The sequence below is a fragment of the Lissotriton vulgaris genome, chromosome 2_1 (assembly GCF_964263255.1).
Source record: "Lissotriton vulgaris chromosome 2_1, aLisVul1.2, whole genome shotgun sequence".
In the NCBI taxonomy this organism is placed as follows: domain Eukaryota; kingdom Metazoa; phylum Chordata; class Amphibia; order Caudata; family Salamandridae; genus Lissotriton; species Lissotriton vulgaris.
In genome coordinates this window covers 1,850,009,970-1,850,035,029 of record NC_141687.1, presented here as the reverse complement: position 1 = coordinate 1,850,035,029, position 25,060 = coordinate 1,850,009,970, and the positions used below count along the sequence as shown (strand labels likewise).

Genomic DNA, 25,060 nt, shown 5'->3' with positions numbered 1-25,060 from the left:
TACACACTGAGCAATCTCCAAAAATACGCCGGTTCTATAAATCGGCATGCGAGACTGTGCAATTATAATACATATAAAATGCGAAAAACAAAGCCTGAAACATCCAGTATAATAGGCGTAATGATAGTTAAAAACATACACTGGGCTCCAGCGTTTGTTTTTGTTAAAACTACTAAATTACGCGTCTTGTACTACAAATCCCGACATGCATAGCAATCACGTGACTACTGTCGATCACGTGACTTAACCTTCCGAAACAGCCGCATAAACACAGCGTGAGCTCAAACACCGGTGCCCCCCCCAGACAGCTCGGATGACTGTCGGGAGACACCGACGGACAGGTAAGCCACGCACACAATACTCTGTCTTCAACGCGCTAAAACGCACAGGGTTATGAGCTCTCTCAGTATCAATTAACATGGCTGGGAGTTCACCTCCTCATATAGCGTAGCGCGAGTACGTTTGATTGTATAACCGGCACTTAGAAAACCATGAGCGGGATTCTTAAGGTTCTGCCTAATTTTGGTGGTAATTCACATGTGTAACATTATATATGTTGCTACCAAAATAGAGCTTTGTAATATGTATAAAATTGCCTCATTTACCAGCCGTGTCTAACTGTTTGAGATTCATTCTTTTGAAACTGAGCTAAAGATCAATTATCTCAATCTGATTCTACAGAATCGGTATAAGCAGTTACTGTTCACAAGAAATCCATTTATAATCTCATGGATATTTTAACTGAGCCTTGATTGCCTCCCTCTTTTAATTCAATTTCTCAACTTTAGAGCGGTGCTCCTCATACCTGAGCCGCAGCCAGGTGGGGTGAAGCGCCTCAACCATCACTTATGGGTGAGTGTTTTGAATGGAACTTATTTCATAGCATGTGCGATTCTGACGCCATTAAATAAAGGTTTAACTTGATCAAGAATCAATGAAAACCGCAGGAATATGACATATTCATGTTCTTTTGTCTTGTTTGTTCTTGTTTTTCCTGTGGATCCCATGCCCCTGGTACGGTGCGATAACAGTACGTGGTTGAGCACACAACCTGGATTTTTCAGGTGATACCTTTTAATTATCTTTCACGAAAAGCAGTAGTTTTTGAAACAACAGGTCCTGAAGAATGCATGGAAACTCTTTTCTTTATATGCAGAAACATGTTGACCACTACTGAGTGCTGATATTATTTCAAACCCACATTTTGCACTTGTCTTTTAGCCTTAGGGACTGGGAGATACTAATAAATTGTCTACCTCTACCCAGTTCACCTAATTTTATAACCCCTCACTATTTCACCTCTTTCACTTCACACTGCTTTTTCCAGTCGCCACCTAAACACTTGAAAATCATGCATTACTTCCCTCTCACATTTCTTTTCATTTGCAATCGGTCACGGTAACATCTGACCGGCCGTTTTGTTCTGTCTCCTGGGCGAGGAGAACCCAAATGATGCAAAAGAGGGCAGTACAGTGTGGCTTCTGATGGGAATTTTTTCCATACGTCCTTGAGCCCTAACTCGGCCAGTATTACATAAAAGTTTGCATGGTGTGTTCCCACGGGTGTTATCTGTATGGTATTTGTCTTGTGGTCCATGGTGAATAAATGATTTCCTTGACTCCTAGGTACAATTTGGTGTTTTGGAATTTGTAAACACCAATCCTCATGTTGAAACAAATTAGCTGTAATTTGTCAGTAGACGTGACCTGGCATTTGACCTCTGTCGTTGAACTGCAGAATATGTGGCAAGATTAACACAGAATTTAAAGATATATTTAGTTAAGGCTAGGACTTTCACAACCCAACAAAAATCAGCTTGCGCCCCACCAGATAGTCGTCACCCACAGTTTGGAAAACCTGGCCTAGCCCACACCCAGAACTGTGGTACTGTGGAATGGAGTAACAGAAATTATATATTCTAGTGCATCTTAATGTATATTAGGCGTTGCAAAGATAAGGAACCACCAGTGACTAGCATAGTTCATGCCTAGGTCACCTTAAGGCGCGGCGAGCCCATGCAGTCCAAATGGTTGGTTGGAGAGAACTTGTGGCTCTCCTTTTGGATGGTTACAGCAAATGCTCTTTAAGATAACATTACATGCATGGAGATCTTATGTTTGTCATTTCAGCCATCCTTGTGCTATGCAGGTAAATTGTGCTTGAAGCCAATTAACAGAAAGGGACATAGGCCCTGCTGGAGAGATTGTTACCTTAGTCACAGGTTGATTTTTTTGTGGATTGGCACAGCCTTTTATCATTAAAGTGCTGAAATTAGTATGTTCATTTCAGATGAATGTTTGATGTTCCTTAATACCCCAAGAAATTTAAGTTGGTATTCCGTATTTTCAACATCCCTAAGTAAACCATCTTGAGGTTTTTATCCTTTGCCTTTTAGGTGTGTGGGAGAAATCTGGTTCTATTTGTAATTTTTGGAACCTTGGAGGAGATGCAGAGCAGGGCAGTGGTCTTCTTTGTATTCTATGCTTGGAGTTCAGTGGAAATTTTCAGGTAAGTGTGGCTGTAATGTTGTATGACTGCGAAGTGTAATTACCATGCACTGTAAAGACTTATGAGCACACTTTTCTTTGCTTATACCAGGTACCCCTTCTACATGCTGTCCTCCATAGACACAGAATGGAAGCTGCTAACATGGCTCAGATATACAGTCTGGATCCCTCTCTATCCCTTAGGAGGGTTAGCAGAAGGTAGGCTTAAACATTTTTGATGTTGGTTCTGTATATTCCTTCATTAGTTGCATAAAGATCTTGGGAACTCATCTGTATGATACTTCATTGGTTGCATAAAAATCTTTGGAACCACAATAAATCGGCATGACACTCTCTCCAGAATTTAATGCCCAACAGAACAGTATTTCCTCTGACACTGAACCTTGGCATATCTACTCTAGGATTCCAAGTCAGATATGTGGTGTTGCAGTTTAGGGTGTTAGATGGATGCTGTTTTTATGTGTCTTCTCTAGCACTTTTACATAGGTAGCAGTCTATGTACAAGGAATTGATACAGGGTCAGAATCGTCTGTTATAATATTTCAGATTTAGCTTCTGTTTTGCGTCTGTTCCAGAATGAATGAGCAGTTCTGTTACTTAGGCATGTCTGCTCGCTGTAGGCCTTAACTTCAGCTGAAATGCTGTGTATGGCCGCTTTAGAATATGTTGTGTGCTGTAGTATTTGAGATCCAACATACAATGCTATTTGTCTTTTGAAGCACATAGAAGTCTTGTCACATGCTGGGGGCGCTAGAGGGCGCCAAGCAAGATGGCTGCACTTGCGTGAGGCTCTTGCAGTTCGGGCCGTCATCCGTCTAATATCCTCCTCATCTTGAACATAATCCAGCACCAGAAGTAGCTACCGGACCGCAGTGATCGCAAAGCTACTTGCCAATGCTTCTGGCACCTAAGAAATCGCCTGGAAAGCGCTGCTATTAAGATTTTGTTCCAGCGGCCGAACATTTTAAAATAGCGACGGCGCTGCCCGGATGCACCGGGCGGGGTGGCGTTGCTCTGGGCGGATCAGACTCGTTGCCAGCAGCCACGATACCGCTGGGCTCTCGTGGAGAGAGGACCCCTCCGGAGTGGAGTGGACAACTGGCTGCAATTGTGCTGGTCACCCCTGGTCGCTGGACTTGTTTCTCACGTGAGAAGCCACAGCCCTTCCGACCCCATGAAGCGGCCTGGAGGGAGGAGGGAACCAGTCTGCCGGAGCCCCTTGGGTGCCGTGGTGGCAGAAGGTGGTAGGTGAGCAGCGCAGCCCCTGGCTCTCAACCGAGCCCCCTGGCTGCCATTTGCTGTAGGTGGGGCCCTGCGACCGCCGACCTGTAAGTAAAGCGCTGCCCCGAAAGCCAGCGCAGCCCCTGGCTCTTACCCAAGCCCCCTGGCTACCATTTGGTGTAGGTGGGGCCCTGCGACCGCCGACCTGTAAGTGAAGCGCTGCCCCCGAAAGCCTCGCGAGGCCTGACTATGCGGTGTGACCCTGCTGCTCCAGTACTACCATAGCACCTCACCACACGCTGGCCTGCTATCTGGCGTAGAGGCGGCGCGGGCTGCTGCGGAGAATAGTAACTGACAAATTGCCAAGCACCCTGACGCTGTGCCGCAGACCTGGCGGTCTGGCCCCACTGCCTGTGACTACTGGAGCCCTTCGTGTTGGAGGCTGAGGGTACCACTGGAATGCAGCCACATTGCGACCGTGATTGAATACTCAGGCCCATTGTCATATCACGTACCCTCGACAAAAGGACTGGCCTGAACGGGGGAAAGACCCGCCGCTGCGTCCCCGGTGACCCATGCCATCCTCCTTCTTTCCTCATTCTTCGAGGGGTCCATCCCCGCCTCGGACCCGAGCGGGCCGCTTGGAGATCACGCAACATGGCCCCGAAGACTGTTGTGTCTGGCGCCACGGGGGCCTGAGGGATTGGCAGGAAAGAACCGGCTCCCTCATTACTTGCCTGCGGAGTATTGGACCTCGGAACCTGAAATGCGGAGCCATCCCCGTGTGGCGTAGGTGAAGACTCAAGGCCATACCCTGCTGCCTATGCTTTGACCACTAGTGTGGAGGACGCCGCCCCGCCCTGCCTCTCGGCACAGTACTAACAAAGGGGCCCAGTAATACATCAGGCGCAGCACCCGCCCTGACTGAGGTTCATTCTCTGCACAACGGTGCCCCATCCGGACCCCGCCAGGGGTGCAGAGCACTCCGAATCAACACGCTAACCTCAACCCCTGTGGTGGCTCTCTGCATGCGGTCATGGGTTAGGCCCCGCTGAATCGGAGACGGACCGGACGCACACGACTACCACTCTACTGATCTCAACAAATTGGTGGCCTACCCTCACAACATCCTGTCCTTTGCGGCCACCGAGTGCCGGGCGCGACTATTGCAACCACCAGGTGGCCCCTCTTGGACCATAGTCACCCCATCGAATTTACCAATCCATTACCCTGGGGAAACCAGACGGACGCCAACCGAAGATTAACTTTGATACACGCAAGTCTGCCCGCTCCCAGACAGAACCGGAGGAGGACCAAGCTGACGCCCGACTACTTATACAGCAGACCTAAAAGAACTATTACTAGTGATGCAATCTAGCCTGACCTCTATTGAATCAAAAATGGACTCCATGAAAGATAGGCTGGACGGCCTTACTCAGAGAGTTGAGAAATATGACCGATTGACGGAGGCGGAGCGGCGCATCTCTGATTTAGAGGACACCTCCACTACCACAACAAACCGCACGCTCGAAATGGAGAGTGTCCTAAAGGTAATAGCGGCCAAAAATGAGGATTTAGAATCACGCTCACGGTGGAATAACCTACGTATCCTAGGTGTGCCGGAATCAACAGCCACCGGTAAGATGGAAGAATATGTCGAGCACCTCCACATAACATTGTTTGGCTGAGAGGCCTTCTCGACGGTCCTTGTAGTTGAGAGGGCACACCGATCGTTGGCGACCCGCCTCGCCCCTGGGACCCCTCCTCGCCCGATAATAGCCAGAATACTTAATCATCGGGACCGGGACGCAGCTCTCTGCCTCTCCAGGGAACATGGACAACTCCGATACGAGGGGACAGAAATATCAGTTTACCCTGTTTTCACCATGGCCGTACAGGAACAAAGGAGAAAATTTCTCCAAGTGAAGAAAAAACTGCAACAACTCAACCTGCCCTACGCTATGCTCTTTCAGGCCCGTCTAAAAATTATACATCAAGGAAAGCAACATTTCTTTACTAACCCGCAGCATGTCCAGGACTTCCTCAAGACTCTGCTTAAGCAACCTATGGGTCGGTCCTCTCCAACACAGCGACCAGAGGGAAATGGCAGCGCCTCGGACATTGAATTACTCCACGCGATACCGCCCTTGCCATGCGAATCGCAAATCATGAAGCGGTGTGGACATGCACTCCATGAGAAAGCTCAAAAGATTGCAGCAAATTGCACGTTACTACGGCAAGAAAGACTATGCGTGTAGAAAATTGTCAGCATCATCAGTTCCAGGGAATGCATGCTCACCTAACGGCGCCGTCACAGAATATAGACTTTTATTCAACTTCCACAAAAGCATCTATACTTGGCGATGTGGACCTGAAAAAAGTCTTGTCACATGCTGTGTACACATGTTTTTGCAGAACATTCAGATCTGTCTAATATTTAATCAGTGTTTAAATGGGAAACAGTAGCCTGAACACTAGATACTGTAACTTATTTGGGAACTGTGGTATGAATATCAACTTTTAGTTTTTTTTAAATATGTGAATATATGATATATAAGGGATAAAGTACCCCCTGCTTTACATTATAAGGATATTGCCAGTTACCAAGGAGTTCCATAACAATATAGAGGAACTACCCAAAGGCCAAGTTCCTTTATGAGGTAACTTGCAATATCCTCATCATGTATGCATGCAGCACTTTAGCCCTTATAATACACGGTCACACCATCACCTTTCTCACAAACCACTTAAATCCGTGGTGCGTAGCTCTTTCATATGAAAGATAGAGTATTTTTGCAAACATGAAGAATAAAAATAAAGCCTCTAGTGCAAACTAAACAAAACAAAAGTCTGTTAGGTATTTGTTGCACACAGATAATGAAAACAGTTCATTACAAGTCTGTTTAAAAAAGAAGCTGTAGTGGCTTAGAATGTGTACAAACACACAGAAACATTCTAGTTTTTCTCTATCTACAGAGTGCAAAATATAAACATGTCCTTCTGCTTGTCAGTGTAAGCTAGAAAAATAGAGCAGAAGATAGAAAAGCAACTTTCCGTTATCATTGCTTTTAACAACTGCTTCACTTATGCTTTACCATCTAAGGCAGAGTGATATACTTAGCCACTAGACTTTAAGCCCTGTGTCCCGCAACATTGGCGGTCTGTAAGTCCTCTGCCGTTCCTGGCAACCACCCTGTATGCTGGTGTTGCTGTGATTTTGGTAGGCTAGCTGAGCACGCAGTAATGGATAGATGTTCTCCTAATACAGGTTCAAGTGGTAGTTCTGTAGTCACTTTTCAGAGGGACATTAGACATTTAACCTATCCTTTTTATAATCTCAATTGTCGTTTTCTGTTTAAGCATCATAGTGAAGTTTTTTTAATTTCTTAATTGATTATATGCCGGTTGCAGGCTTTTCATACGGAAACTTGGTTGAATGATTCTTCCATTCCTGACATTGTATTTTCTATACCAGCCAAGTACTGTATGGTGAGACGTGGCCGTGCGGATAAGAAGGAAGGTGGGGTTGCCATCGTTTTTAACCGCATGCGCGCTAGCGGTTTTCCCGCTGCGCGCTGAAAATTTTAAAAACCTGCGTTACGTGACAAAGCCAGCTCGTCATGCGCGTAGCGCAGGTAACGCCCATGACGAGCTGGCTTTGTCATCAGCACTGAAGGGGTTAAAGTGAAGTAACAATGTAAAATTTAAAATCTGGTGATTCCAGATTGTGTTATCTTACCACTTGGTTTAAAAAAAGAATTTCACCTTCTCTGGTTCCCTGATCTACCGCCCACCTGGCTTAGCGGGAAGATGGTGCCCTTAGCTGCCCCAATTTTAATATTTTGGGTGACATCAATATTCACTTTGGCAACCCTTTTGTGGGTGATATAAGGCCTTAGATATACAGCTTCTAGTAAATGTGCCTCCTCTCACTTGACCCTTTATTTTCTAATCTTAGGACGGCTTCAGTAGACATCTCTCTTCCACTTACCTGGTTTGATCATTTTGCTGTACCAATTCTAATTTTGGTTACTACCCATAGGGAGCGACCTCTTCTTCTTCGACTTTCTCTAGACATTGGTCTAGATTTAATCCAGCGACCTTCAGTTCCCTTCTTCAAGCGTCTATGCCAGGATTGGGCGGGACAGTGGACACTGTCTCCAGTGCTATTGACAACTGGCGTCAGTCTTCCCTTTATTCTGTGCTTCCACTCAAATTAAACATTCATTATAATCCCATCCCCCTGTTCCATGGTTTAATGATTCTTTACTTGGGCAAAACAAAAGTTGTAAATGCCTGAAGCAGGCTGGACGCAAACTATCTTTTTGAGGATAAAATTAAGGATAAACTGGCTTTGAGGGATTATCATAGAGCCTGTCACTCTGGCCAGGCAACTTACTATTCAGATAAAATTATCCATGCTCAGAATTGTCCTACGGTTCTTTTTCAGATTGCCAATTCTTTAACGGATACTGCTACTCTTTTGTCCCGCCCCTCGCTTTTGCAAAAACAGTGTGATGATTTAGCAGTTTATTTTTTCCCTATTGAGAACACTACGTTTTTGTCTCTTTTGAACGCTACGATGTTGGGCTCACCGTTGGACTCTTCGCCTCTTTCTATTCTTGAGTAAAATGTGTCCTTTGCTCTCCCCCATAGTGATAAACCTTCTCAATTTTTCTTTATCTGAGGGTTCAATTCATAAGTCTTGGAAACATGTGATGGTGGTACCTCTACTGAAGAAACCTGACCTGGATGTCTCAAATAAGGCTATCAGCCCTTTTCTTTGTTTCCACTCTTGCTAAAAATTCTCGAAAAGCATGTTAATCAGCAGCTGTCATCCTATCTGGAAACCAATTGCCTTTTACACTGTTCGCAATCTGGATTTTGGTCTTAACATAGCACAGAAACAACACTGGTAGGTGTTACTGAACAGCTTAGACTATAGCTCGACAGGAGAGGCCCTGTAGCTCTCATCCTTTTGGATCGGGGTGCTGCTTTTGATACTGTCTCTCACCAGGTACTTCTTCAAAGATTGGAGGATCTGGATATTCAAGACCTGGCTTTGGCCTGGCTAAGCTAATTTCTGCAAGACCATTCCTTCAAAGTCTGCATAAAAACGTACAATCCTACCTCATACATGTTACCTTAGCTGGTACTCCAGGGCTCTGCCCTGAGCCCCATTTTGTTTAACATCTACGTGCAGCCACTGGCAGACATAGTTGAAGGGTGTGGTCTCACACTGTTTTCATAAGCTCATGATACAGAAATTATTATATCCTTATCCCCTAATAAAGATCGCAGTTCAGCTGCTCTTAATTCTTGCCTTACTAGTTTGGTAACCTGGATGGATGAATAGCGACGCTTTAAAGCTAAATGGGAACACGTCCGAAGTTTTTTTAATCCGCAATCAACCTCAACTCTGGAACCCTCACTGCTGGCCTATTGACTTGGGAGCTGCTCCTGCCCCTACGCATGTGGTTAAGAACCTACGCTTCTGGATTGATGACAAGTTTACCATAGACTACCAAATCACCAAGGTAGCAGCTTGTTGTTTCAAGCATCCTTGGGTGTTTGAGGAAAATACTTTGGCTTCTTCCTACCCCAGCCCAAAGGACAGTTGTGCAAGCCCCAATTATTTCAAAACTTGGCAATGGTAACATTCTCTATCTCGGTGCAACAGAAAAGAGGTCACAGGTTGTTCAGAATGTAGCGGCGTTGTTCCTTTACCATCTACCTAAACACTGCTCAGTCTCTCACCTTCTTTGGGACATACATTAGCTTCCAATTGCAAGAGCGTCCAGTTTAAGGCATTGTGCTATATATATACAAAGGCTTGTCAAATTCCGGACCTCTATATTTTAGGTTATTGGTGTTGCAATACCTTCCTAATCAGGCTCTCTGATCCAGCAATTTGAATTATGCAGTTGTTTCTCAGATTCATAAGGTGAAGCAAAGCGGTTACTCTTTTACTTACCTTGGCCCAAAAATCTGGAATTCGGTGCCTGCCATGCTTCGGCTTTGCAATTCTTTTGAAAAGTGTTTTTTAAAAAGTGGCGTTTTTCACCTTCAACCCCTTCTGTTTATGCTAGCGGGGGAAAAACACACACACATGTACGTTTGTGGTCTGCCGCAACCACCCTGTGACCTTCCTGCTACAAACACGTTGTTCCCCTGAATTAAAAATACCTTCTATTGGAGAGAAATCTATTCCACAGAAATGGACGGTGATTTTTTTTCTTCTGATCGATATATACTTTATAGAATGAATAATTACAATCTTTCCAATATTTGGAACTTATTAGACATTTTCCGGGTAAAACACTGTACGCAAGATCAATTTAACTGCAGTTCTATAAAAAAAAAGGAGTACATGTTAAAAAGAGATAAAATGCTTGAGTGCGAGATTGTCTGGGACTTGGATAGCTGAAGCAGATGTGAAATTATTAATAGAAGTGCAAACAGTGCAGTAAGGTTCTGTCTCGGGTAGCCTGGCACTCAAGAAACTGCTGGTGTAATAGACACCTTCTCCAGTATTCAATCTTTCATAGGTTCACATGCTTGTATCTTCCCCGTCGTCATGGTGGGAGTCTCCCGGTAAATAATAACCATAGCAGTAGAAGAAAAAACTGCCTGAAACCATAGAGTAGTGAAACCAGAGGGTAACCTCTCCTCCTTTATTATGTGGCCCAAACTACAGCCAATCAGCAGCCAGCCCCATCCTACACCATTCCCAGCAGACCCAACATACCTCAGATTTCCAACCGCCTTCGTGTGACGAGGAGTCTCCCTGAGCTCTGCTCAGTTTTTTCTCTCTTCACTGAACTTTTGACCTTCACAGTTGGGAGTCAGGTATTGTGTTTTTTCTTGTCAGCATTACTACTTTCAGAATGGCTGAAAGCTCCAAGAAGAGCCTTTTCAGAGCTTGCAGGTCCTGTGGCAAGGCCAGACTATTTTCTGAGGATCCTCACAAGGAGTGCTTGTACTGTCTGTACCCTAAGCATATTCCTAAGGACTGCAAGTATTACCGGACCTTCTCTGCCAAAACTCTTAAGGATAGAGAAGCGCGCCTTTTATTATGGCTTCAGAAAAGAAAAACTCCAGACTCGGAGTCTGAGGGGGAAGCCAAAGGACACACCTCTAAAAAACAAAAGAGAGGGTCCTCTAAAGAAAAGGGAGATGAGAAGAAACATAAAGCAGGAAAATCTAAGGATGGTGAATCCTCTACTTCTCTCCCTCCAACTCCTCACAAGCCTTCCTCAGAAAAGAAGGCTCCGTCGTCGCTTAAGTCGAAATTCCAGTCAGATCACCGACAAGACCGTCGACAGCCTCGACGACGACCACCTCGTGGACGACGACGACAATCTCGACGACGACAGCTTCGTCGACGACGACGACTCCGTCGACGGTGAGTTCCAGACCTTTGTCGACGGCAAGATCCTCGTCGACGAGCATACCGTCAACAATGGCGATGATTGTTCCGTCGACGACGAAAAAATCGTCGACGATGGCATCGCCAACAAGGATAACTTCAACTTATATCTCTATTAAAAGGATGGCTCCGTCGACGGTATCGTTGACGAGCAAAAGAGGAGAGTTTTCTACGCCAAAGATTTCACCTCGGCTGCCCTCTATTATTCTGGATTGTCAGGAATCTGAGGAGGAAGGATCCTATGGTGTTGCTTACAGTCCGTCGCAGCACCATATTAAGCATCAGGATACCGATGAGGAAGGCCAACAAGAGGAACAGGAGCATTTCTCTTTTAGAGATCGGCCGGTCAAGGGCCAGATGAGATATGAGTCATTTCATCAGGCTTATCATTATGACGACGAAGAGGAAGTGGATACACCCGCGAGGGAAGACGCTATGTCAGTGCCTGTCTCTCTTATATCCGATCTAAGAAGCATGATTGACCGCTATAACCGTCGATTTCCGGAGGATAATGCGCCCGTCTCTTCCGCGGCCACTGGGAATGTTTCTCAATCGGCAAAAGAAACACCCCTGATTCAGCCTCCTACTCCTCCTCCGCCTCCTGTTTGTCAAATGCTTACGTTATTTTTTCCTTCTTTTTAGAGTATCTTCATACCCCTAAGTCCTGTGCTTGAACTGAGATGGTTGCTCAACACTTACCTTTTGTTTTCTCCCCTTCTTCGCCTATACTACCACTACTGCTTTGACGTAGTTGGGTGCAGTGAGCGACTGGTGGGGTGTAGGGACTTATCATCTATCATGTCGCTCCTGCTGAACTGTAAGTAACCTTGACACCTGGACAGGTATGCCGTTAAGACCGGGAACACCTGTCGCTCTAATTCTTTTCAGAATTTTGGTGACAGCGTCATCTGTAATCAGAAGCCCTGGGTTTTGGGTTTTCGGGTGACCACTTGGAACATCTGATTGATTGTCGTCTGTAGTTTTTGAGGTGTATAGGTTTTTTACATGCTGTATCCACTGCGATTCAGTCATGACATTATTTTTCTGGCCACTGGTGGGCTAGTTATATTCTTTAGCTGCCTCTATTAGTATGTGTGCCCCTCAGTGTGTATACTTGCATCCATACGATTTTTATTTACAATCTTATTTTTAGTTTGTCTTTTTAATAGGTTTTATTTGTTCTTTTTGACAGGCCTTTTGGAGTCTGCAAGTCTTCGCTTTACTCATGCTCGCTGTGTCCTGATTTGATTGATAGGCACTGATTAAAGTCCCAACAGATGATGACTTCCAGAGTTGTGTTCCACGTAGCACAGATTCAAGAGAACCCAAATATTGTATCAGCCGGTCTGTGCATCCTGCTCCATAACAGTTGAAGTATACATTAACGAGCAGGATCTTCAAAGGCTGTTTGTTTACACACATGCTTTCCAGGATAGCTAGTTGGATCATTTCATCTTGGGTTTCGATGGTTCTAACTTTTAGGTCCACACTCAGGCTTACGTAGATTAAGAGGCCACCAGAGGGTCTCCCAAAGACATTCATTCGTGTAGCAGCTTGGTGCAGTCCATGAAATTCCAGGATTGTAATGGGACTGGTTTCCCATGTTTCCTGAAAACATGGCAGCAGGAGATTGGAGTGGCTTTGATTATTTAGCTACATTTCATGATATAAAGTTTTGGTTTCCTCTTAGAGTTTACCTGTTATGAGTGGCTGTCTGGGCTAGGAATAATTTTTTAGAGCTGCTCGAGAGTGTAGATGACAGCCAGCTTCAGTTATTCCTTTGTTTTATTCTGTCAGTGTTCTCTAGGCCTGTTCTCCCTGTTGGACCTATTTGATTGGCGTAGGAGCATGATGTTCACAATTTATTGTAAGACAGGTTAAGTTGGGAGTTTCCAGCCTCTTTGAAAATACTGATTGGGTGTACATGCAGCCTTGACTGTTCTCCTGAAGCCCTTATTGGGTGAGGCTATTTGGGATCCATTTGTTTCATGATCTCTATCCCCCACTATTCAAAAGTCTCTTTAGTGGTCAAAATATCAGCCACTAATGTGGGGTATTTAAGCGTTAGTATTGTTGATTCGTTTCCACTCTTCCTGTTGGTCAGATTTTTTAATTTGACATCTAGGATATCTTCCGAGGTTATATTTGATTGTTTTTAAACAACATCGGCAGGTTTGATCTGCTACCTCTAGATGGTTCGACAAGTTTGCAGGGATTTGATGTACCACAGAATCTGAAAGAGACCAATTAGTGATAGATTCCTTACCTTAGAATATTCCCCAGGCTTCAGTCTGGATACGGAAAGTTTTCTGCTTAGCAGTACCTTTGTGCGCCAGTAGGTGGCGCCTTGTGGCTACGTGCCCGTCACTGGCGTCATAAGCGCCGGGATGACGTCACGGAGTCTACTTAGGCGCCACCCATGCGCGCTGATGTCAGTTCTTTCTTTTTCCGCGCTGAAAGCGCAGATCCGGATTGAGCACGTACCTCGCTCATTTTTTTACCACTTTTTTGAGACTTTTGTCTCCTGGTGCATGTAGGGATGCCCGGCTTTAAGTCTTGAGGGTCGTGCCGCCGTAATATGTTGGTGGCGGACCCCCATGATGTCTGCCTCTACTGCCTGGAGACCGACCATGACTCCCGGGACTGTCGGGACTGCTGTGCCATGGCTCCTAAGGCCTTGCGGGAGCGGTGCCAGAAGTTGCTGGAGGTCCGGCACTCCTCTCACCGCCGCTCCAGGTCTAGGGGCTGTTGGCGGGACCGGAGCCATCGCTCTTCGGGCTCTAAGTCTTCACCTTCAGATTCCGGTAAGCGACGCCATAAGAAGAAGTCGAAGAGGCGTGTTCGCTCTCCGACGTCCTCCCATCGCTCCCCTGCGGCTCCTCCGGAGCCCGTGAGTCCCATGGCCTACCCGATATTCCCTGGTCCGTAGCCGGCTCCCGAACAGGTGCATGAGTTTCTTGTTGCCATGGACCGCCTGTTTAGGCCTCGGGCTCCCGCCGGCGTGCCTGCGGGCCCCACTGTCCCGTGTCCAGATCCTGTTGGCCTCGCCTCGCCGCACCGCCTTTGGCACCAGCCCCGGAGGCACTGGATCCAGCGACCTCGGCTCTGGCGCCACAAGGTGCAGCACCGCTGGCTCCAGCCCCGGCGCTGCCCTTGGCTCCGGCCCCAGGGCCGCCACAGGTGCCGTACTGGGTGCCATTTATCCCGCCCCTGCCCTGGTTCTTGGACCATTTCGTTCCGACCTGGGATGCGGCTCCGGTTCAGCCCGGCCGGCAACGCTTTCGGCGCCGCTTGCCCCTCTCCGGCTCCAGCCGTGCCGCTGCTGCGGTCTCCTTCTACTCCAGAGCCGGATGAGGATTGGGACGGCTCCGAGGACCCCCTTCCACGACAGTGTGACTCCGAGCAGGATTGGGTGGATGACGTTCAAGATGCGGGTGAACTTAATGTATCTTCTGACCCGGGGTTTGCTTCGCCTCCGCCTACTATGGAGGAGGGCGCTTCCTACACTAAGGTGCTGCGTCGAGCCACGGAGACTCTCCATCTCAACCTCCCTACGGTGGCCCTTTAGACCAACCTCCTTACGGAGGTGCTCCAGACGGCGTTTACGTCGTCGGAGCCGCTCCTCCCTTTCAATGAGGCCCTTACCGAAGTCCTCTTGGGTACTTGGTTGCGGCCGGCCTCGGGGGCACCGGTGGATAAGAACGTCGCTAGGCGTCATCGTCCGGCACCTAGTGATCCCACCTTCTTGACCACTCACCCAACGCCTGAAAGCCTGGTCATTCAGACTTCGACATCACAGAGCGCCTTTCCCTCAGCTCCGCCGGATAAGGACTCTTAAGAGACTGGACCAATATGGCAAGAGGTTGTTCTCCTTGGCCAGTTTGGGGTTGAGGTCTGTTAATTCCGCCTGCTTATTGGGCCGTTACTCCCACAGGGTGTGGGATTCGGTGGCGGAGGTTCTGCCTCAGTGCTTTGAGGAGGTCCAGGTTGTCCTTTCCCAAGCGATTGCGGAGGGCAAGGATACAACTAAGTTTGCCATCAGGTGTGGTTTGGACACACACCGCTGATTCATTGGGCAGGGTGATTTCCATGATGGTGGCGTTGCAGGGCCAAGCCTGGTTGCGTTCCACTGGGTTCTCACCCGAAGTCCAGAGCTCGCTCATGGACATGCCCTTCTATGGCTCCCGCCTCTTTGGTGATAAGGCTGACAATGCCCTGGAGCGCTTTAAAGACTCTCGTGCCGGGGCGTGGCCAAGATGGCGGGCTGAGAGGACGCACTTGCCGAGAGCTCCCGAGCCCCTGAAACCCTGCACGCTTGCATCCGCTGATTCCCCCCCGGATCGAGCGGTAACCGCGCCTGGTGACCCCCGTGGTGGTGTGGAGCAGTCGGCGAGCCCCAGGTGTCCCGCCACAGTGGTGATTCCACCCGGGATCGGCTGAGTCGGTGCCCGCAGATCGGTTTGTGTGCAGCCCGAGGGCCGCGAGACCTTCAGGCTTGGGGTCTCGACGGAGTGATCCAGCGACTGCGAGTGGCATGCCGGAGTGCCTGCGCTTCAGCGGCCGAGTGGGTGCCGAGGAGGACTTCGCCAGCGGAGCCGAACGGAGAAAGGCGACGGAGGCGTAGCCGGCCTACGACTACTACGCAAGTCCGGGGCTCGAGAACGCTTGCTTCGCGCGGCTGCTCAGGCCCAACAATGGCCGTGGCGGAGTAGTGTCGCGCCTCCGGAGTATTTGTACGTCCAGGCGAGCCGGTCCTGGTTGCCTCTCGCCCTGCGAGCCTGCCCTTCGACTGTGTGTATCACAACTGGACCCGTGACGGAGGTAGGCCTCGTTCCCTGGGCGTTGGCCCATTGACTGTAATGGGCGGCCATTTTGGGAACCTCGGACCGGCCGCCCAGCCTTGATCGGGGCCTCTGCGTAGCGGTGCTTCCTGACCGACAACTAGCTGCCCTGACCCTAGGAGCCTCTTCGCTAAACTGCGGCCATCAGTGACTCCCGCCCCGCCAAGATGTCGAATGCCAGGGGTCAAAGGAGAGGCGACCGAACTTTGCCGGACATGTTGGGATGCGGTGCCCTGCGCAGCGGGGGGAGCCAAGCCGCCCCGAGCTCCCCGGCCCCTTCCAGAGGCGCTGAAGGCGGAGAGCCCCCGGTGACTCGATCGTTCCTGGAGTCGTTGTTTAGCTCCTTGAGGGAGGATTTTCAGACTTTAAAGCAAGAGGTGGCCGGAGAGGTCCGGGAGGTCCGGAGAGAGGTGGACTCCCTGGGGGAGCGAGTCAACACTGTGGAGGAGGCTGGTCATTCCAGAGATGAAGAGATCACCCACCTGCAGCAGGAGGTCCTGCGGCTGCGGGAGCAACAGATTGAGCTGCAGGCCCACGCCGAAGACCTCGAAAATCGGTCCAGGCGGAACAATATCAGGGTCCGGGGCGTCCCGTCCAGCGAGGAGGGTGAAAACGTGACCGCCTACCTGGAGGCCCTCTTCCGTGCAATTTTGGGGGAGTCAGAGGACTTTCAAGTCCGTATCGACAGGGCGCACAGGGTGGGCCGCCTTCGCAGAGCCAGGGCGCCCCCCCCCGGACATTCTGGCTTTTCTACCGGACTTCCCCCTGAAGGAGCGGATCCTCCGCGAGGCGCGGAGGCAGCAGCCTTTCCGCTTCAGAGACCACCCGGTGGCCCTCTATCAGGACTTATCCACGGTCACACTGCAGAAGAGGAAATCTTTTAAAATTGCCACGGACTTCCTCCGGGAGCATGAAACGCAGTACTCTTGGGGGCACCCCTTCCGCTTGATCTTCCAGTGGAACGGGACATTGCACCAGCTCCGGTCCCTCCAGGATGTCTGCGCAGTATTGGGTATCACGGCTTCGGATACAGACACCCCGGCGCCGCGCCGCAGGCGAAGCACTCGAGATGGTTGGCAGCAGACCGGGGAGAGGCACTCCCCGCCACCGGAGCGGCCTGACTCGCCAACGATTCGGGCGGACATGTCGAGCGCCATCCAGGAGGCCTCCAGAGCAACAGCGAACAGTGATGTGGCCTTGACGGCCTGAACTTACTCCGGGGGGAGTCTACATTAGCCTTTCATCATTGCAGGTGCGGGGGTTCTGGGGGTAGGGAGGGACGGGAATGCTGGTGCTGGTGCTGGTGGTGGTGGCTGGACGTCCACTAGATCGACTTTCCACGGCCTTGTCCGATAAGGACCGGACTGGGGCAATGACTTCTTTGAATGGCTTGAGAAGCGGGGGGTGGGAATGGGAGTTGCAGGGGAATGTTTCGAGTTGGGGGGTTTGATAGGGGGCTGGGAGTTGGGAGCAGTGTGGAGCTGGGTGTGCGAAGTTCCGGGGGAAGGGAGGGGTCCACTTAGTTGGGGGGTTTTGGGGTTTGGGGACTGTACTGTGCCGTAGGGATGTTTGCTTACGCTGTGTGCTGAGGTTTCTTGATGTGGCCTCTGTGTTTCGCCTGCTGGGCCTTGTCCACCTTCATGTGTGTTTCTGGGGTTCCCCTCCTTGATGGCTCTTAAAGTTGTTACTCTGAATGTGAAAGGGCTGAATAACCCGGTTAAAAGGCGGGCCGTCCTGTCTCTGTTGGAGAACTCTCAGGCCGACATCTGGCTACTGCAGGAAACCCATCTGCTGGCCAAGGATTGCCCCAGAATGCGTACCCCCAAGTTCCCCACGCAGCTCTTTTCCTCCAGCGCTTCTAAAACGGCAGGGGTGGCACTTCTGTTCTCTAGGGGGTTCAGGGGGGAGGTCTTGCAAAAGGTAGCGGAACAGAAAGGGAGACTTCTGGCATATAGGATCAAGGTGGGGGGCTTGGTGATGACTGTAGGCTCTATATACGGCCCCAATGACCATCAAGACCAATTTTTGCACAGGGCATTGGAAGTCGTGGCATCCACCTCTGATAGGCACATAGTGCTAGGGGGAGATTTGAATTTGGTCTTTGATGCGACTCTAGACAGGTCTGTGCAACGGCGCCACCAGTTGGGAGAGCTTTCGGGCTCGGTTCGTACCCGACTGGAGGAGCTTGACTTGCACGACATGTGGCGCCGCCTCAACCCCGCGACCCGCGCGTACTCCTATTTCTCTCATGCACACAAGTCCTACGCGAGACTGGATCATCTACTAGTGACAGGCCCGATGCTCGCACTAGCCTCGAATGCCGACATGGGGGTCCTCTCTCTCTCCGACCATGCGCCTGTGGAGGGTACCTTCAGTATACCCCCGGTGGCTCGTCCAAGAGGGGTCTGGCGTCTCCGGGACACACTACTGCACAGGCGTTCGACGGTGCAACAGATTCGCGCGGCCATTACGGACTTCCAGCACGTAAACGACAACGACGATACCTCCCGCACGACGCAATGGGCTGCCCTGAAGGCTGTGCTCCGGGGCGAATTTATCGCTATCTCCTCGGCGTAGAACAAGGATTGCCAGCTCAAAAGGGACGAGCTTACCCGGCAGGTGCGGGAGCTGGAACAGGTACATCACAGAACGGGAGCCCCCAGAGTCTGGAGGCAACTGAAGGCCGCCAGGAAACTCTTGTCTGCTCTTGACACAGACCGGGCGGAGTACGCGGTGCTTCGTCTGAAGCACAAGTATTACACCGGTGGCGACAGGTGTGGCCGGCTCTTGGCCAACAAGCTTAGGGTGCAACATCAGCAGCACCGAGTGAAGGAGCTGGTTACTCCTGCCGGAGGGTCAGTCACGAAGGACGAGCAGATTGCGGACGTTTTCCGTAACTTCTACGCTGACCTCTACACTGGCGAGGCCCCCTCCGCCCGAGAGGAGGCGGACTATCTGGAATCGGTGCCGCTCCCGTCGTTGACGCCGGATCAGGCCCAGTATCTGGAACGGGAGATTCGTATTGAGGAGGTGGTTACGGCGATCTCCCGGCTTAAGACGGGTAAGGCCCCGGGACCGGATGGCTTCATCCCTCTTTTTTATAAGACCTTCTGTCAGGAGCTGGCGCCTCTGTTGACCCGCCTCTTCAATACATTCTCGGAGCCGGGTGCCATTCCCCCCGAATTTCTCCAGGCCACGGTCTCCGTGATCCCGAAACCGGGCAAGGACCGGACTGCCTGTGGATCCTACCGCCCTATCTCACTACTGAACACGGACCTGAAGGTCTTCACTAGCATACTGGCAGCACGTTTGGCACTTCATCTCCCGGGCATGGTCAACTCGGATCAAGCCGGCTTCGTGCCAGGCAGGCAGACGGTGGACAACACGAAGAGGGTGACTCATATTCTTGAGAAGGCCTCCAGGATTCCCGGGGAACGCATGCTCCTCTCCATAGACGCGGAGAAGAATTTTGACAGGGTGCATTGGCCCTACCTAGAGAAGGTCCTGAGCAAGTTCGGGGTCGGCGAGAAGTTCCGGCACCTGATCTTCAACTGCTACCGGTTTCCGTCCGCGGTGAATGGGGGCAGCTCCCGACCCTTTCCTATAGAACGTGGTACGCGACAGGGATGCCCACTGTCCCCTCTGCTCTTTGCTCTTTACATGGAGCCGTTTGCACAAAGGGTCCGACAGAACCCCGATATCATAGGGGTCAGGATGGGAGAGTTTCACCATGCGATTAGCCTCTATGCGGATGACGTCATTTTGACGCTCGATGACCCACGGAGGTCACTGCCTGCATGTATCGCGGAACTGGACCTCTTTGCCGCGGTGGCGGGCTTCAAGGTGAACCTCGGGAAATCTGCTGCCCTCGATATTTCGCTGACTAGCGCCACCAGAGCTGACTTGCAGAGGCTTTTCCCTTTGAGCTGGTCGGGGGACCGGATTCCGTATCTGGGGATCCTTTTGGCACCCTCACTCCCCGCGATGGTCACGGCCAACTACAAGGCTTTGAGTACGAAAATCAGAGAGGAATTGGCCCGGTGGGATAAGGGCACGTTATCGCTGCTGGGCAGGGTGGCCGCAGTGAAGATGACCCTTCTACCTCAGGTACTATACCTGTTTAGGGCGCTCCCGCTACAGCCCCCCACAGGATGGCTCGCGGAGACTCAATCGGGCATTGTTTTGTGTGGCAGGGCCGTAGGCCTCGGATCAAACGGACCATAGCTAAGCTGGCGCCTGAATCTGGAGCACTAGGGATACCAGACTTGCAGAAATATTTCCAGGCCGCCCAACTGCGCTATTTGGTGGAGTGGAGCCGGTGGGAGTCGGATAAACACTGGCTGTTTCAGGACCAGGCGGTAGCAGGCAGAACGCTACAGGAGGTGCCTTTCCTGAGACGGGCTCATCGGCCCCCTAACCTTTACGCCTCTTTTGTGACGCGGGTCCCACTTCGGGTGTGGGACTCAGTGGCCACTAGGCATGAACTCACTACCTTTCCCTCTCCCTTCACGCCGCTGATTGGCAATCCGGACTTTGGCCCAGGAACGGAGCCTGGCGCCTACGATTGCTGGCGGGCGGCCCGCTGTTGCACTTTGTATCACCTATATGGCCCAGAGGGTGTCATCCCCTTCCAGGACTTACGTCGGGATTATGGCCTCCCCGAGACGGAGCGCATGCGGTATATGCAGGCGCGCCACTGGGCGCTACAGCCTCAAGTGCGCGCGACGGCAGACCAGGAGATCACGGTGTACGAGCGCTGGCTAGTCACTCGCAAGTCGGACGCTAAGCTTATCTCCGATTTGTACAAGATGCTGCAGCCCCCCCCCTTTCACATCCACAACCCGGGTAGGGAGCGCTGGGAGCGGGAGCTTGGTCGAGTGCTGAGTCATACTGAATGGGACCACATCTCCTACCGGTCACGCCACTCTGCCTATCACACGGGGCTCACGGAGACCTTCACAAAAATTTCAACCTATTGGTATCGCACTCCTGAGAAACTACATGAGATGGATAGATCAATACCGGGGACGTGCTGGCGTAACTGTGGCCAGGATGGCACGCTTACTCATATCTTGTGGGACTGTCCCCTTTTGGCTTCTTACTGGGAGGAGGTCCTCAATGAGGTTGACAAATGTTTTGAGATAGAGCTGCCCCGGTTCCCTGCCTACGTCCTATTGGGATTGCCGAATGGATTGATGTACCCTCTCAGGTCTAAAAGGGGTAGACGGATTGCGAAAGCTTTGGGGTCAGCTGTACAAAACATACTCATACACTGGCGCTCCACCACGCTCCCCACTGTTGTCGGCTGGCTGCACAGATTGTGGCATGTCCTTGGCATGGAGAAACTGTCCTTAGTGGCGGCAGGGGACGTAGATGCCTTTGAGGAGCTGTGGGCGCCTTTCCATAATCTGTTGTGTTCTGAATTCAGAGAAATCACCTGCCCTAGGTATCTCAGACTGTTACGGCTGACACCGCCGCCGGAGCCGCCTGTTTGATTGGTCGGAGCCGGCATCTGGTAGCGGAGGCAACCGAAGGGTTGCTACGAGGAGAGAGCGAGTGGTCGATGGCACAGTACAGGGGGTGGGACAGGGTGTGGGAGTTGGGGGGTTGTTGGTTGGGTAGGAAATGGAGCAGGATTGTTTCCCCGCCCTTTTTCCCTTTTTCCTTTTTCCCTTCCTTCCCTCCCCCCCCCCCCTTTTTTTTTTTGTCTTCAACCACAGGTGCGCAAGCTGTGTTTCCATGCAGGATGGTGCCCACTGAGGCGACGGAATTGCTTTGATGTATCTAATGTACCGTACGCATTGATTGTGGGGGCACCTGTGGTTTTCTTTTTCATGTACTTTGTTGTTTCCTTCCTTACCCTGCTTCAATAAAATACTTTAAACCTAAAGACTCTTTTGCCACGGCCAAGTCTTTGGGTCTTTCCTCGAAAAACCCTGCCACGCCGGGGTTTCGTTCCTTTTGTGGCCAGGGCAGTGGTACCCAGGCGTACTCTTCCAGCAAGCCTGTGCAGAACCAGCCTCAGCGAGGCAGCGGACGGGGGTTCAGCATGGGCAGGTCTGGTAACCAGCATGTGGGTCAGTCCACTTCCACCCCGCTGCTTCCGCCTGAAAACCTTCCTACTCCGAGCTTCAGGAGGCACCTGGGAGGCAGGGTCCGGCACCACCTTCACCACTGGCGCAAAATCACGTCGGACAAGTGGGTGCTGCAGATAATCTGCCAAGGTTACTTGCTCCCTTTTCTGTCCTCCCCTCCTGCCATGCCACCTCGGTGCCACCGCATGTCGGGGGATCATTTGGCTCTTCTCTGTCATGAAGTCACGGCCCTCCTGGCCAAAGGGGCCATCAAGTACGTTCCCGATCAGGAAGTAGGGAGTGGTTGTTATTCCCACGACTTTCTGGTTCCCAGGAAGGAAAAGGGGGGTTTGCGCCCCATCTTGGACCTCTGGGATGTCAATCGCTTCCTTCGGAAGGTGAAGTTCAAGATGCTGACTCTGGCTCAGGTCCTGACTGTCCTGGACCCTGGAGACTGGATGGTAGCGTTGGACTTGCAGGACGCTTATTTTCATATTCCTGTCCTGCCGGCCCACCGGCGTTACTTACGATTCATGGTGGTCCAGGAGCATTTTCAGTTTGCCGTGCTCCCCTTCGGCTTTATCAGCGCCCCGCGGGTGTTCCCGAAAGTGATGGCGATGGTCGCAGCTCATCTGCGCAGGTCTGGGGTGTCAGTCTTCCCCTACCTCGACAACTGGCTGTTGAAGGCGGGCTCGCCCCAGGCAGTCGTCTCCCACCTCCAGACTATGGCCGACCTCCTGCATTTGCTGGGGTTCTCCATCAATGTGCCGAAGTCGCACCTGAGTCCCTGTCAGAAGTTCCCCTTCATCTGAACGGTTCTGGATTCGAAGCTGTTTCAGGTTTATCCTCCCGAGCAGCGAGTCCGGGATATTCAGGCTATGATTCCGCTCTTTCAGCCACTATCCCGGGTTTCCGTAAGGATGGCCCTCCGGCTTCTGGGCCTGATGGCCTCCTGCATCCTGCTGGTGACACATGCCGGATGGCATATGTGGGCTCTGCAGTGGGACCTGAAGTTCCTGTGGGCACAGCATCAGAGCAACCTGTCCGATCACGTCCAGATCTCGGAGGGCGCTGCACGACAGTTGCAGTGGTGGCTCACGAACCGTGATTGGGTCAGTGGCAGGTCCGTCTCCCTTCCCCAACCGGAGCACACAGTGGTGACGGATGCATCCCTCTTGGGATGGAGAGGCCACATGGGAGAGGCAGAGATCAGAGGCCTCTGGTCTCCGGTGGAGTCCCGGCTCCATATCAACCTTCTGGCGCTGCGGGCGATCAGGCTTGCACTGAAGGCATTCCTTCACTCTGTCCGGGGATGTGTAGTGCAGGTGTTCACGGACAACACCACCGCCATGTGGTATTACAACAAACAGGGCGGGTTGGGGTCCTGGACCCTATGTCAGGAGGCTCTGTGCCTCTGGACATGTCGGGAACATCAAGGCGTTACCTTGGTGGTTCAACACCTGGCAGGTTCTCTGAACGCCAGGGTGTACAAACTCAGCCGCCGGTGCATGGTGGATCATGAATGGCGTCTGAACTCGGACGTGGCACAAAGTCTCTTTCAGCAGTGGGGAGAGCCTTGGTTAGATCTATTCGCCACCGAAGAGAACGCGCAGTGTCATTAGTTCTGCATGTTGGCATTTCCAAGGCGGCACTCGCTCTGAGACGCTTTTCGTCTCGAGTGGAGCGGCGGTCTGTTGTACGCCTTTCCGCCTATACCACTTCTGCCCAGAGTGCTGAAGAAGATCAGGCGCAACCGGGCCCAAGTTATTCTTGTGGCTCCGGACTGAGCTCGAAGAGTATGGTATCCCGAGCTACTCAGTATGAGCATCGATCCCCGATCCGTCTGCCTCTTCGGGAGGATCTTCTGTTGCAGCGGCAGGGGACGGTCCTCCACCCAAACCTGTCCAGCCTCCACCTCCATGAGTGGAGATTGAGCGGCGACAGTTGACTGCTTTTGACCTTCCTCCCGAAGTCTGTAATGTCATTCTAGCAGCCAGGCTTCCCTCCACCAAAACGGTATACGCCTGCTGGTGGAACAGATTTGTGGCATGGTGTGCAGCAAAGGCTGTGGATCCCCTTTCAGCCCCTCTTTCTGAGGTTCTTCTGTTCCTTCTCTCTTTGGGCCACCAGGGCTCTGCTCTGGACACTATCAAAGGCTATCTTTCTGCCATTTCCGCCTTCCTGAGGCTCCCTAATCAGCCTTCTCTTTTTAAGTCCCCGGTTGTTAACCGCTTTCTCAAAGGCATTACACACACACGTTTCCTCCCGTGCCTTTCATAATGCCTTAGTGGGACTTAAATCTTGTCTTGACTCTTCTGATGTGCGCTCCCTTTGAGCCTCTTCATAACTGTCCTTTACGTCTTCTTACTCTAAAGACGGCTTTCCTGGTTGCTATCACCTCTGCCAGAAGAGTGAGTGAGCTTAAGGCCCTTTCTTCCAAACCTCCTTTCCTTTCTGTTCATTCAGACAAGGTGGTTTTAAGGACCCCTCCTTCTTTTCTGCCAAAGGTTGTCACGCCCTTCCACATCAGGCAGACCATCACTTTGCCCACCTTCTTTCCGCCTCCGCATCCTTCAAGGGAAGAGGAGAGGCTCCACCGTCTGGACCCAAAACGTGCGCTAGCATTCTATCTGCAGCGTACACCGCAGTTCCGGGTCGATGATCAGCTTTTTGTTGGCTACGTGGGTGCCAAAAAAGGTCGGGCTGTGCACAAACGGACCATCTCCTGGTGGGTCGTTCTATGCATTAAAGCATGTTACTCCTTGGCCAAGAAGGAGCCTCCTGTGGGGCTGCGTGCCCATTCGACCAGAGCAACTGCAGCCACTAATGTCTTGGGACGTGGCGTTCCCTTGCAGGACATTTGTCATGCAGCTACGTGGGCCTCGCTGCACACGTTTACCAAACACTACTGCCTTGACAGTCGGGTCCGCAGAGACTGTTTCTTTGGCCGTTCTGTGCACCGTGACTTTCTGGTGTAATTATGTTCGC

At 51.1% G+C, this 25,060-nt stretch overlaps 1 protein-coding gene across 1 annotated transcript in view; it reads left to right on the top strand.

Annotated features, from left to right (window-relative positions):
* HACD3 (3-hydroxyacyl-CoA dehydratase 3) overlaps nucleotides 1-25,060 on the top strand; it is a 362,043-nt gene that overhangs the window by 307,267 nt on the left and 29,716 nt on the right. The window contains exons 8-9 of the mRNA XM_086958018.1: nucleotides 2,396-2,508; nucleotides 2,599-2,705. Of these exons, the coding sequence (XP_086814144.1) occupies nucleotides 2,396-2,508; nucleotides 2,599-2,705 (220 nt within the window). The remainder of the gene's footprint in view (nucleotides 1-2,395; nucleotides 2,509-2,598; nucleotides 2,706-25,060) is intronic.